The sequence below is a fragment of the Panthera pardus genome, unplaced genomic scaffold, assembly GCF_024362965.1.
Source record: "Panthera pardus isolate Hobbes unplaced genomic scaffold, ASM2436296v1 HiC_scaffold_15, whole genome shotgun sequence".
NCBI classification, from domain to species: Eukaryota; Metazoa; Chordata; class Mammalia; order Carnivora; family Felidae; genus Panthera; species Panthera pardus.
Genome location: NW_026526710.1, coordinates 33,496,902 through 33,510,107, shown reverse-complemented (window position 1 = coordinate 33,510,107; position 13,206 = coordinate 33,496,902). Strand labels below are relative to the sequence as shown.

Genomic DNA, 13,206 nt, shown 5'->3' with positions numbered 1-13,206 from the left:
TTTTCTTTGTACAAAAGGAAAAAAGTGGCTGACTTTCAGATAATGTAAAGGTAGTAACATTAACATTTAGAATCTCCTTTCCTCTCACATCGCAGATTCAGGGTCAGCATATTTCAGAATTAACGCCCTGTGACTGGAGGTCTAACATGAAGGCTTCACCATCCAGGGGACCACTCAAGTTAGCTGGGTGGGAGAGGCAGTCTGAAAGACCAGAGAACAAGAAAGGTTCCACGTCATGATTTTGCTGCCACCAAAAAACAAAGGGAACAAGCATGCTAGCACACATACAGACCCCGTAACCGGTGTTAGCCACGGTAAACCACAAATTCATTTCTCATGCAAAAGTGGACAGATGATAGGTATGTGCACAATACAAATCAAGTGCTGAAAATTAAGTTTTGGGGTACCACCGAGACTCTGGTTTCACTGAGGATCAATAGCATGTGTTTAACTTGCAACTCTGTGTAAAACCATGATGAAGATAGCATAGAAAATGTGCTTCGGCAGAAAGCTGGGTGTGTGAAACGTTGCTATGAAAAAAATGAAAACAGGAATAACGGAAGTATATTTTCTTTTATATACAAAAATGAAGCCCCCAAAAATGGTTTGTTGCAGTAGCTATCGACAAGACGTTAAATTATTTTTCCTCTGCTTTGGTTAAAACAGCCAAGGAGCGCCAATCAGTTCCCCTTCCACTAACAGCATATAAACACAGTGACAAGACTACTTTTCGGACAGAATAAACGACTTTTAAGAAAGAAGATTAAATTAATTTTAAACTAAACATTTTACCAATAAATAACTTTCTTTAAAAGGTAGCATCTCCATCCTATGATCTTGGGCACAACATATACATCAAGTTAAAAAATAAAATTTCTCCTGTAACAGCAATTACAGGTGTTAATGCAACAAGCATGAAATGAAATTACTTTAATGTATCTTGAGGAAAAAAGTTCTAGGAATCAAAAATAAATTTTGAAAAATGACATTTTCCTAAAATTGTACATTCTAAAATAATTGACTAATACTTTATTACAGAACATAATTCAAACTATTTTGGCATTTCAATATATTCCTAAAGAAATGGTTAAAAAAAAAAAGTTTTCATACACCAAAATTGGAACAGTGTTTATACTTCTGTTTATGACTATGAAATGGCAACCAAATTCTACTTAAAACTGTAACCACCAATGATGAAATATACTTCAAAAAAATAAAAATTTGGTCTGATAGTCTTTAATATTGGTTAAAAAAGAGACTGATGTTTGCTGCTTATGAAAGTTATTTTAATCCAATGTGCAAAAAAAAAAAAAAAGTGCAGCTGTCTACTTTTACTTGAAATACATAAGACCAACACTTCTACACTATTTACACACTTAAAAGATTTTCAATTTATTAATTTAAGTAACGATATTACATCTCCTATAAATCACGTGCTGCAGAGAGCCCAAACGCTTGATGACATTCTCTTAAGTGACACAAATGTATCCGAAGAAGCATACCTGTTCTTGTCCTAATTTGATCCTAAATAAAAATCCAAGTTCAAAAATCAATTGAGAATTATTTTGATCTAGAAAATCTTGGAATTGTTGCAAACATGAAAACCTTGTCCCTGAGAGCAGGTTCCTAGTCCCCCTTTGCTATCCCTCTAATAACTGGTCTACCCCACAAACCACATCTGCCGCCGAGTGACAATGCCCCAAAAGAGAGGAACAAAAAGAACTCAGCCCCCAGACCACCATCATCCCTGTGGGTTTGCTCAGCCTCGTGTTCGGGACTTGTGACTACATCTTTTGGGGGAAGTGCGGGCAATCAAAATGAAGAAACATTTTAGCAAAGCAACCATCATTTGTCCACAAAAATAGTGAAAAACAGTGATATAAAATTAACAAACCGAATACAAATCTAATGCCATTCTGCACTTCTGGAACTTGTGTTCGTATCCACGCGGTGTTCTTGGTCAACCACCCACCAGTATTTTCTGCATCTACATGACGTACTCTTATTAAGTTATTAAAAAGGCTGTTTTGACTGTGAAGTCACAAATAAGCGTGATGATCAGGAAATCAATTTACTCAATTATCACTCTGTGCAATACACTCACCAGCGCAGCAAGTGTCGAGAGGAATTAAAAATGGAATAGAAGTCTCCTACTTCTGGACTGGACACAGGAGTTCTCAAATTAAAATCATAAAAAAGAGGGAGGGGGACTTACTGGCAACATTACTACCAGACACCAGACAGGACAGTGACACTGTTTGGTCGGAACCAAGGAACCTGACTTCCTTGCAAAGTTTTAAAACTACCTAACCAAGCACTGCCTTAAGTCCAGCGAGTACAATGCTCCGTAAGTTTCCACAAAAATACAGCGACTGGCGTTCATGTATGACGAACAATGCAGTCTCAGTCTCCGGGGCTCAGGCGAAGCGGGGTCCTGTCCCATCACCTCTAGCTACAGGCTATCGTTTCCAACTGCTGCTCGGCTTCAGCGGCCATCGCTGCTGCCTGCAACTGTTCTGTCTCGCTCTGGATGGCACTGGGGGTCACCTGCTTCCTTTCACTGTGCATATTGTTCTCGTGCCTTTTCAGATCAGACGCCTTGGCAAATGCCTTGGTGCAAGAGCCACATACAAAGGGCTTCTCCCCTCTGTGTCTTCGTTCGTGGTCTTTGAGGTGGGACTTGTGTTTGAAGGCTTTGTCACACATGTGGCACGCAAAAGGTCTCTCGTTACTGTGAACTCTCTCGTGCTTCTTTAAGTCTGGGGCGCGGATAAATGATTTTCCACACACCTCGCAACTGTAGGGTTTGTACCCTGTGTGGATTTTTAGGTGTTCTTTCAGGTGGGCCTGTGTGGTAAAACCTTTTGTGCACATTTCACAGACAAACGGCCTGTCTGCCGTGTGGAGTTTCTCATGCTTCCTCAACCTGCCTTCGTCAGAGAATGTCTTACCGCACGCCTGGCAGGCTATCTGCTCCCGATGGTGGCCATAGAGTAAGTACTCGAACTTCATGTCACTGGCAGCTGTTGTCCAGCCTGGCGTCTGTTCATCCTTCACTTCACTCATTCCGTCGTTAAATGTTAAGGCTTGAGGGGTCTGGGACCCCAAATCTTTCGATTCCGGGGTCTCCATGGATTCTACCTCCTGCCCGTAGCAATTTACTTTCCGGACTTCCTCACTCCCCAGCTCTTTTAAGATTGCTTCCTGAACCCTGAGCGTTGTCGTCGGTGACTTGCCGTCCTCCTGACTCGGGGGGGTGCCTTCTACCGTGTCATCGGAAGGACTGTCATCCTGGTCTCCAATTTCTTCCACGTCATCATCCTGAGTGTCAGCAGCATCTCCAATGGGGCGATTTATTTTGAGGCAATACTTACTCTTTGACTGGCCGTTGTTTTCATCGGGACTGGAGACATCACGCTTCTGAGTACAGAGTTTATCCAAAAACCGGATACCAAGAATCTGACCCGATGACATCATTAGGTTGACATCTTCTTTTTTCACAGAAATCTTTGCTGTGTACATGTAGTTCAGGACCTCTTCGAATATATCAGAACGAAGAAAATCTATTTCTATTACCGAAGAGCTATCAACCTCAAGCTTCTTGAAAAGCTTTTTAAAGTAGGTGCTGCAGGCGGCAAGAACACACCTGTGTGCTCGGAATTTCACATCTTCGACCACAATGGCGATATCACAGAATTCTCCTTCCAGGCGTTGTTCGTTTAGTGTTTTCAGAAACAGAGTTTTATGATCGTCGTCATTATATTTAATGGTTTCAGACATACTGATGAAAAACTCCTGCAAAAAAATTGTTAAAAACAGAGTTTGAGATTTACGACCAATACTTTTTCCACATACAAAACACAGGTGGGCTTTCATTTCCTTATGAATTTTCAGTAGCTAGCAATTTCAGAAAGTCAATGTTAGGAGTGGTTCAAGAACAGGAGTACGAAAGACTGGGATATCCATCCCAGCTTGGGGATGGCCATGTTGTCACTTGTATTCATCTTCAGTTTAAAAAGTATTTGTTTAGTAATAATAACAGCCACTTTGAGTGGGCACGTAATACATGCCAGACCCTGTTCTGTGTGCTTTGCGTGCCTTCACAAATGTACTGATTAAATAACCTTAGGACACAGGCATTCCTACCCACCACCCACCCCTCCACCCGCCCTTTATACATGACTTTAGGAACCTGCTCAATACTCTGGTTATTTACTGGAGAGCTGGGACTCCAATCCAGGCAACCTACCCCAAAACTTGTGCTGCTGACAAGGAGAGGTAATGACAACAAATAACCTCAAGGTTTAAGAAAGAGGTGCGAGGCCAAGAGCCTCTACTCCTGTCGTGTCTACTCTAATTCCGTGTACAGAAGAGATTCCGCGAAGCAACTGACAGCACTCAGTGTTCTACTTCCTGGACAGAAGAGACGCATCACTCCCGTAGAACCAGAAAGAGATATCATTGCCAAAACATCCCACTTAGTGTTGTCTTCTGGGGTTTTTTCCTCACTGGCCTTGGGCTACTTCTGAATGAGGGTTATGGTTTAATATGACCCTCAGACAATCAGATGGCATTTGGGAGGACAGTGATAAGTGTCTTCAGTCCACCTGGATGCCAATCTATCTGCCATCCGGACGAAAGCGTCATCGGGACTGGATGTGCTTGGCAAGTGCTGTATTTTATAAGCTAAAAAACTTCTGAACTGGCACGAGACATCTGGCGCAAAAGACCGTTCTAAAGAATTATCTTTTTAAAAGAATGTGTCCTGTATGATTTCTTTTTGAAACATTGTTTTCCTTTTATTTAACAAAGCATTCTCCCCAAAGAAACAGAAGTTCTAATGCATAACCGATACGTATATATATCATACTGTGCACATGTTACTGTGCATATACGTTATATATTGTATACGTTATACACACTGTGTTTTTTAAAGCAAACACCAAACCATATTTTCAAGATTTAATATCCAGAGTTATAGTTACCATGAACAACTCAGGCTATTATCTTAATGCTTCAAACACCAAATTCTTCAGATCAGAATAACTCTGATCAGGGATGCGCCAGTCCTATAAGAGAAAAGGACAAACAAGAATAAGGTAGGACCTTCCCCCATCCCAAATTCTAAACAGAATATTTTCAAGAATTGATTTTAAAAAATAAACTTTCCTTTCTCGTCCTGCCACTTGCACATGTACCCATTTTCAGGTTGGGAACAGAGAGGAGGGTGACTGGCAGCATCAGGTCCAGCTCTGAACAGATATGAATGAGAACAGATAAAGGCTGTGGCACTTGGGGCGTGCAGGGGCGGTACACTGGGATTAAAGGAATGGGTTGGAGAACCACTAAGGAAGTCCTAACAAAGCCCATGCCCAGATTTGCACAGAGGTTGATAGCTACACAGATACAGAAAAAGCCAGTAAGTATCCCCTACCCCCACCATTTCCTGCTTGGGCATGTAGCCCTCCACCTTTATTTCTAGGCTCATAGAAGCATATAGTGTGTACGTTTTAAAAATCAATATAAAGTCATAGACGTGCCCATACCCCACAATTAACCTTGGAGGAGAAAGAACAGTAGCTGCTTTCTTCTTTCCACGCTTCTATGTGATGTGCACCTACCACTTAAACTACACTGCTGTGTATTGTTGTAACTGAGAAATCCTGGTGTTTTCACCTCTATCCCTACTGGGAGACTGAAAAAATTCTAGCTTTTAGGGGGTTTTAACTCTTACCAGAGGGACTCCATCCTGCAGACCTATATTCTGAAAAACATCTTTCCTCGACTGAACAGTGAGCACGCAAACTTCGGTGTGATAGAACCAAGGACTGAGCTGCAATATTCTTCCACAAAAATTGTGGTGCAAGAACCGAACTTAGAGACCAACATTCTGAAAACCCTCCCAAGTTCCCTCTCCAGAAAAACAAACACACCCCTAAGCTGCCTAAAGTAGCAGGGGGTTTCTCATCTGCACACTGTGAGAGCTGGGCAACATTACTAATAGCTGCGGACCCCGCCAGTCCCTTCGATGCACCTCGGCCTGCAGTCATCTCCAAGGGAAGGCAGCCACGCAAAACCTTCCTACCTAGTCGCTTCCCACTGTTGTAACTCTCCCTAAGGCTTGTGGGATAAAAGTGCATGGGACTAGGGAGAGGAGTGGCCCTGCAGTACCCATGGCGACACACCACGGTGCTGAATTTGGTGGGATGGAGGGTGCAGTGTGATATTTGGTCCCCACTCTCTCGCAAGATCGCCGAGGACCATTACTTTCTGCTGAGACGTTCCAGTTGCTAAGTTCAGGTGAGTTAAACTGGAAGACGGCCGTTGCCAGTATTTGTGTAGGTGCAGGGAAAGCTGTAGCCCCAACTACACCTCCAAACAAAGCTGCCCCTTTATTGTGGTTCTCCAAACCGCTGGCGCGCTGGGCCGCCGTTAGAGCAGGGAGCAGGGGCTCCAGCAAAGTCAAACTTACATAAGCAGCGGCAGCCGCCTCCCCTACCCCGGAGCAGCCGCGACAATGGCGGCGGCGCGACTTCCCGGTTGAAAGCTCGCAACTTCGGGATGGGGAGGAAGCAGGGAACGAAGCGCAAGACCCAAGAGGACTTCGGAGCCTCTCAGGCCTCGCTCTCGTCCCTTTCGGCCCGGGAGGTGGGAGGTCGGATAAGGCCCTTTGCATCCCTTCCTAAACAAAAGCTCCCCGCCTCGCAGCCGGGAGGTGAAAGAGCCACTTTCCCTTTCAAAATCGCAGTCCAGAGCAGGCTGGGGGCCGCGGCTCCGCGCCCAAGAGGGAGGGCCGGCGGCGGCGGCGAGCGGGAGCGGGAGCGGGCGTGCAGCCCGGCTCCGCAGCCCCGCGCCGCGCCCCGCGAGCCCGGAGCTCGCGCCCCGCGCACTCCCCGGCCGGCTCGCGCCGGGCCCTCCCCCGCCCTCCCGCGGCCGGGGGCGGGGGCGGCGCGCGGCCGGCTTCCAAGCTCCGCGGGCGCACCCGGGAGTGCGTGCGCGGGGGTCCCGGCCCCCTCCGCGGCAGGCAGCTGGGGGCGGCGCGGCGGGGCCCGCGGCTCGTAGGGGCGGCGCCCGGCGGGCCGCGCTCCGCGCCGGGCTGAGCCGTCCCCACCCCCACCCCCACCGCGGTGCACTGCGGCGGTGCGAGCGGGGGCGGCCATGAACTCCGCCGCCGAGACTCGGCGAGCGCGCGCGCGGGGCCGCCGCCGCCGCCGCCGCCCGGCCGCTACCGGAGCCCGCTCGCCGGCCTGCGCGGTCCCTAGGGCGCCCGGTCCCTTCGCCCGGCCCGGCCCCGGCCCACGCCCGGCGCCGCTCGCATCGCGCCGCCAGCGGCCGCCCGCACATCCTGGAACTGGCTGGTGCCCCAGAGCTCGGCGAGAACGCGCTTCTTCCGGGCCGCCCCGCCGCGCCGGCGGCCGGCCGCCCCCGCGGCCGCCTCGCGGATGGCCCGGGCCCCTTCCGCACCCCCGGCCCGCGCTTACCTGCAGCCTGGCACAGCCACAGACACTCGCCGTGGGCTCCCCGCGCTCACTGCACGCAGGCCGGGGACGGGTTGGACGCGGGGCGCGGGGGCACGGTGGGTGGCAGTGTATTTTGAATTTTTTTTTTTTTTTGGAGTTTGGGGAGGGGGCGGGGTGGGAGGGAATCGTGCACGTCCCTGATGGTAGCAGCCCTCCTCCTGCACGAGCACAGAATGTCTAGCCGGCCGTGAACACCCCCACCGGCACCCCCCCCTTCCCGTGCATGCGCGGTGCGGGCTGGGGGGAAGGCGCGCCGCCGGCTTGCGCAGGCACGGAACCCGACAGGGCCTCTAAATGGGCCTGCAAGGAAAGGGTTAATCCGGGACCTTGCGACGCTTTAGGATGGAGTCTACGGGGCCGCCCCCCGAGGGCCCTGGCCTGCGCACGCGCGCGCACGCGCGCGGCTTGGGGCGCGCGGAGCCCGCGCGCGGGAGAAGGGGTGGGCGGGGCGGGGGCGGGGCTTCGTGAGCAGACGAGCGTAAGCACGAGCGCCGCTCGCGGGCACCCGCCCTGCCTGGTGCTCCCGCCTCCCGCCCAGACTCCTGGGCTCCCGCCCGCGCCCGCCGCCGGCGCTGCGCCGGGGACGCGGGAGCGCGGCGCTCCCGTGCGTGTGCATGTTCGTGGGGCAGTGCCGCCCTCGGGCGCGCGCAGGTCGGGCGCTGCGCCTGCGGGGCTCGCCCACGGCTCCAGCGTGGGGGTTCCGGGCACCTTAGCCCTTCGCGCACACTGGCAGAGGCTCGGACACGAGGTTTCGGACGTTGTGTCTTGGCTGGTGTTGCTGGTGTCTTGTGTGTATTGGGAGAATGATAGGCGCTCGACAAACGTTAGCAAAGCAAATGAATAAAATGACATCTTTCATTTGGAATGTGAGGGGTGACCCGAGTCACCAGGAGAAAGGGAACACCCATAAAGCTCTGGATCCAGCCAAACCTGTGCCCCCGCTCCCTCATTTACCCGAACACTCTGAAATCTCGGGGGCTGGAGGCCCTCGCTCTTTTGTGGCAGTAGTGAGATTGGACTTAATTTCATTTGAAGCTTCCTCAGAGAACTCTGAGAACAGCACTGTTCTTAACATCCCTGTTCAGCAAAAGTAATGGCTCTGTTAGTGTTCAAAGTATGTCTTGTTCCTTCTGATGGTGTGGCTGGGCTTGTGTCTGGCATATGGGGACCTGGGAAGTCCCTTTCGCTCCTGAGGTTTTCTCTTCACCCAAACATAGGAAGCGGGACAGCACTACCGCATGTCCTTGGAGTTGCTTATGCTGCTTTATCATACCTGCTTTAACAGCGTTTCACAAAAGCACGCATGATTTGACATCTAAAAATTAGAATAGGACCTTCCTCTTGGGCTTGTGTGGTGATTACATAGCAAACATTTAAGAAATAATATCATTGGCTGTGTTCAATTCTAAAGAAATTCTAGAGGGTTTCAGTGGATTTTATAATATTTGACATTCGTTTCAATGTTCTGAACGATAGATAATTTTATGCACATCCTTTTTGATGTTCACAAAAGCATGGCATTTAGGAGGTCTGCTGAATGAAAAAGGACAGCATAGACCAGTTTTAGGGGTCAGACATCCAGTTCCAATATTAGGTACATTGTTTAGCTTCTCTAAACCTCACCTTCTTATTCTCTGAAATGGAGATAAAGGAAGGACCTATTAGAGCAGTTGCACGGATTAAATGAAATAACGCTTGGTTAAGCGCCTAGCTCAAATATTAGCTCCATGATGTTAAGTGACCTGCCCACTCTCCATACAGAGTGGGTTTAAGTGGCGGGGCAGGACCGGAACGGCCGAAGTTCATGCTGGCACCGGATCCCTATGTAGCCTCCTTCCCTCTAACGCCACGGCTGGGCCTGTTTATTCCTATTTACACAGATTTTAAGATTACGCTTCAATCCTGTTTTGTATTTAAAGGGGATGATAATAGTACTGTATCATAGGGCTATGCTATCAAGCAACAAGGTTGCGACTGCCTGTACCAGTGGTGGGCGTGGCTAGTACTTACGGTTCATCGTCTGCTACCGTTCCCCATTCTTCCATACCACGTACTTGCCGAGGTTCACGAACTCAGTCTGCGTGTGTTGGTCTGCCTCCTATGTAAAGACAGTCTGTTTGCGTATGGCTAGGTAAAGTCTTCCCAGCACCGGACTCATCTGAGGAAATGAAAATAGTTCGGAAGAGATCTCAAGCACTAGACTGCACTTCCCAAGTGGCAGATTCCTGACATCTAGGCGTCAATTAACCCTCTTCTCTCATTCGTTTTATGGGCTCTGCCCATCTGTTCCTTGCTTCATGAGGATCACGGGTCTGAGGCTAAATTAAAAGGGCAACTCCATGGGAAGGCAGAGGGAAGGATTGGGAAACCATACAGGAAGGGCCTGACCCGGACCTGGCACTTTGCCTGGTCACCAGCCTTAACTCGGCATTGTGCAGCACCCATTAGGCCCTCGATAAATATTGGTGACAGATAAGTGACAACCCAGAACTCGATACCAAGGAGAGTTACAAGGGCGCATTGTGGGACTGATGGGGAGGGGGAGGTGAGGGCCTTCCTGAAATGCACCAACCTGAGGCCCTTGAAGGAAATCTCTCTCTCCTACTATCACTCTGTGTGGACTTCTCTGTCCAAGTACTTGGCTGGGAGCCCCTTATGTCTCCCCTGGAATGCCCACAGACTCCTCCTGAGTGGAGCCTGCTTCTAAGAACTGTGAGGCCTGATGTATGGGGTCTGTGGTATGGAATTTGAGGTGCCGGGGCCTAGGGTGGTGATGGAGCAGCTCCCAGAGACCTTTGGAAGTGTTAGATCATTGGGGTTCTCACAGTCGGGGCCGGGGGTGGGGGGGAGAGGCTGATTTCTCTATCACACCGACCTTGGGCCCTCTGACTGGTTTTGACCCAGTGGAAGATGGGCAGACAAGAGAATGAGTTTGGAGCAGAGGCTGGGAGAAGCAGTGTGTGTTTTGCTTTGACTCCTGTGCTTGTGTGGTCCACAGTGAGAGGACCATGCCCACGATGCTACTGCCTCTACAGCCTGGGCCCCTCAATGACAGGCACACCTGGGAGAATGAAGCCGATCCAGAACCTGAGCCCGGGCAAGCCCAGGCTGATCCGCAGATCCATGAGTGAGAAATAAACACTTGTTTTTGTAAATCCCTGGGAGATTGTGTTTTGTGATTTGTTATCCCAGCAACACCTCATATGCCTACACAAGGAAGAATGTCCCATCAAGGGCCAATAAGCAACCTGCCCTCATTGCTCTGAGAACACTGGCTACAGTAAATGAACAATAAATATATCCAATCCCTAATAACACAGAGGTAGGAATACACACATTCAACAAATAATCACATGCATAATTATAGAACTGCACATTGTAACGCATGCTTTAATAAGTTAAAAAGCATAAGATGTGATGGAAAAGAATTAATTTTGACTGAGAAATCAATAAAAGTGTCTGGAAAGATACACATTTAAGGTCTGAAGGATGAAGGATAGGCAAAGAGGGGAGATAGCATTTCGGGCACAGGGGGAACACTATGAACGAGCAGGTGGAAGGAGCTAGGTGTGCCTGAGGCTCTGACAGAGTGCCAGTCACTCTGTCCTGCAGACGGGAGCACAGTGAGCATGGCCTGGGTCAGTGGGAACGGCAGGGCCCAGCACGTTCAGGAACTTGCAGCTGCAGTGAGGGGTCTGGCTTTTACGCTAAGCACAGTGAGAGCCATCAGAGGGTTTTTCTTTTAAACTAACATTTACTTGGTGAATTTATTAGTCTCACGACTATAATAGATTAGGCCCATGGAACACAGACATGGACTTTGAATTTCAAATACCTCCAATGGTGAGACCACTCATGTAAAACTCTTGCCATAGTATAGGTTGTGGGGAATGTTTTAAATACAATCAAGTGAAATACTAGCCTTCGTTATCTAGCAATAGGAAAAAAAGTTAACAATTTACTCACGACATTTACTTAAAAAAAATGTTTATTGAGGCGCCTGGGTGGCTCAGTTGGTTAAGCGCCCAACTGTGACTTCGGCTCAGGTCACGATCTCACAGTTTGTGGGTTCAAGCCCCGCGTCGGGCTCTGTGCTGGCAGCTCAGAGCCCAGAGCCTTCTTCGGATTCTGTCTCTCTTTCTCTCTCTGCCCCTCTTCTACTCACTTCTATCTAGCTGTCTCTCAAAAATAAACATGTTTATTTTTGAGAGAAAGCTGGGGAGGGGCAGAGAGAGAGGGAGAGAGAATTTCAAACAGGCTCCCCCCGGTAAGCACAGAGCCCTAAATGGGGCTCAATCTCAGGAACCTTGAGATCATGAACTGAGCCAAAATCAAGAGTCGGAGGCTTAACCGACTGAGCCACCCAGGCACCCCGTGAAATTTACTTTTAAATAAAATATATTTATTAAATACTATCCTAAGTAGTATAATTTCAGTCAAACTTGCATTTGAGCTGCTGTATGCTTGCTGTTTCTGGATCAGTAGAAGAAACTTGTTGATTAACCACAATGAAAATACTATACACTATCTAAAAACCAAATGAAAAGAAAACAAATTACTAATAAGACTCACATATACAGAATATACATTTGTAAAACATCATCCTAAGAAGTTTCATTGGAGCTATTCAATAGGTACTTAAATAATAGCAGTGGAACTGAAAAAGGAAAAACAAACTTATTTAAAAAAAAATTTTTTTTAATGTTTATTTTGGGGAGAGAAAGAGAGACAGAGCATCAGCAGGGGAGGGGCAGAGAGAGGGAGACACAGAATCTGAAGGAGGCTCCAGGCTCTGAGCAGTCAGCACAGAGCCTGACATGGGGCTCAAACTCACTAACCACGGGATTGTGACCTGAGGCAAAGTTGGATGCTTAACCGACTGAGCCACTCAGGTGCCCCCAAACTCAAACTTATTTTAGAAGAAGGAGGGGTGGCTGGGTGGCTCAGTCGGTTAACCATCCAACTTCGGCTCAGGTCATGATCTTGCAGTTCATGGGTTTGAGCCCCACATCGGGCTCTGTGCTGACAGTTTGGAGCCTGGAGTCTGCTTTGGGTCTGTGTCTCCCTCTCTCTCTGCCCCTCCCCCATTTGTGCTCTGGCCCTCTCTCCCTCTCTCTCTCTCTCAAAAATAAATAAACCTTAGGGGTGCCTGGGTGGCTCAGTCGGTTAAGCGTCCGACTTCGGCTCAGGTCATGATCTCACGGTCCGTGGGTTTGAGCCCCGCGTCGGGCTCTGTGCTGACAGCTCAGAGCCTGGAGCCTGTTTCAGATTCTGTGTGTCCCTCTTTCTCTGACCCTCCCCTGTTCATGCTCTCTCTCTCTCGGTCTCAAAAATAAATAAATGTTAAAAAAATTTTTTTAAATAAATAAACCTTAAAAAAATTTAATGGAAAGAAAGAAATATTATTGCTATGTTTCTGGATTATTTTAGTGGTCTCCTTAAGAAAAAAAAATACTGTAATTACATTACCTACAAATGGAATAAAATGGGAGCAATTAATTTATAAGAGTCACATTCAAATATAGAACATTATTCTAAGAAGTATAATTATATCAAACTTCCATTTAGGCCTTGAATAGTCCCTTAATTAATAGCAATAAAACGAAGAGACAAAAAAGCAAAGTTACTTTAGTAGAAAGGGGGAAAAGTACCTTGTTTTTGTTCTATATCTTCAGAAGTATGCATT

At 48.2% G+C, this 13,206-nt stretch overlaps 2 protein-coding genes across 6 annotated transcripts; one reads left to right on the top strand and one right to left on the bottom strand.

Moving 5' to 3' along the window:
• Positions 1-554: 554 nt before the first annotated feature.
• On the bottom strand, positions 555-7,597 carry ZBTB14 (zinc finger and BTB domain containing 14). 4 transcript variants are annotated; one of them, XM_053902451.1, is made up of 4 exons: positions 7,482-7,593; positions 5,166-5,252; positions 4,986-5,069; positions 555-3,795 (listed from the first exon to the last, which is right to left on the bottom strand). In XM_053902451.1, the coding sequence occupies exons 3-4, from the start codon at positions 4,986-4,988 to the stop codon at positions 2,449-2,451; spliced, it is 1,350 nt and encodes a 449-aa protein (XP_053758426.1). In that variant the 5' UTR covers positions 4,989-5,069; positions 5,166-5,252; positions 7,482-7,593; the 3' UTR covers positions 555-2,448. The 4 variants fall into 4 exon arrangements, with proteins under 4 accessions (XP_053758426.1, XP_053758425.1, XP_019273965.1 ...); XM_053902450.1 differs by lacking the exon at positions 7,482-7,593 and adding an exon at positions 5,735-6,063; XM_019418420.2 differs by lacking the exon at positions 5,166-5,252 and having other exon boundaries at positions 7,482-7,597.
• Positions 6,186-10,675, top strand: LOC128777067 (atherin-like). Of its 2 annotated transcripts, none has more exons than XR_008422228.1 (2): positions 6,186-6,300; positions 10,519-10,675. XR_008422228.1 is itself a non-coding variant. In XM_053902452.1 (2 exons), the coding sequence occupies exons 1-2, from the start codon at positions 7,159-7,161 to the stop codon at positions 10,656-10,658; spliced, it is 558 nt and encodes a 185-aa protein (XP_053758427.1). In that variant the 5' UTR covers positions 7,054-7,158; the 3' UTR covers positions 10,659-10,675. The 2 variants fall into 2 exon arrangements, 1 of the variants encoding a protein (XP_053758427.1); XM_053902452.1 differs by lacking the exon at positions 6,186-6,300 and adding an exon at positions 7,054-7,576.
• Positions 10,676-13,206: the final 2,531 nt, after the last annotated feature.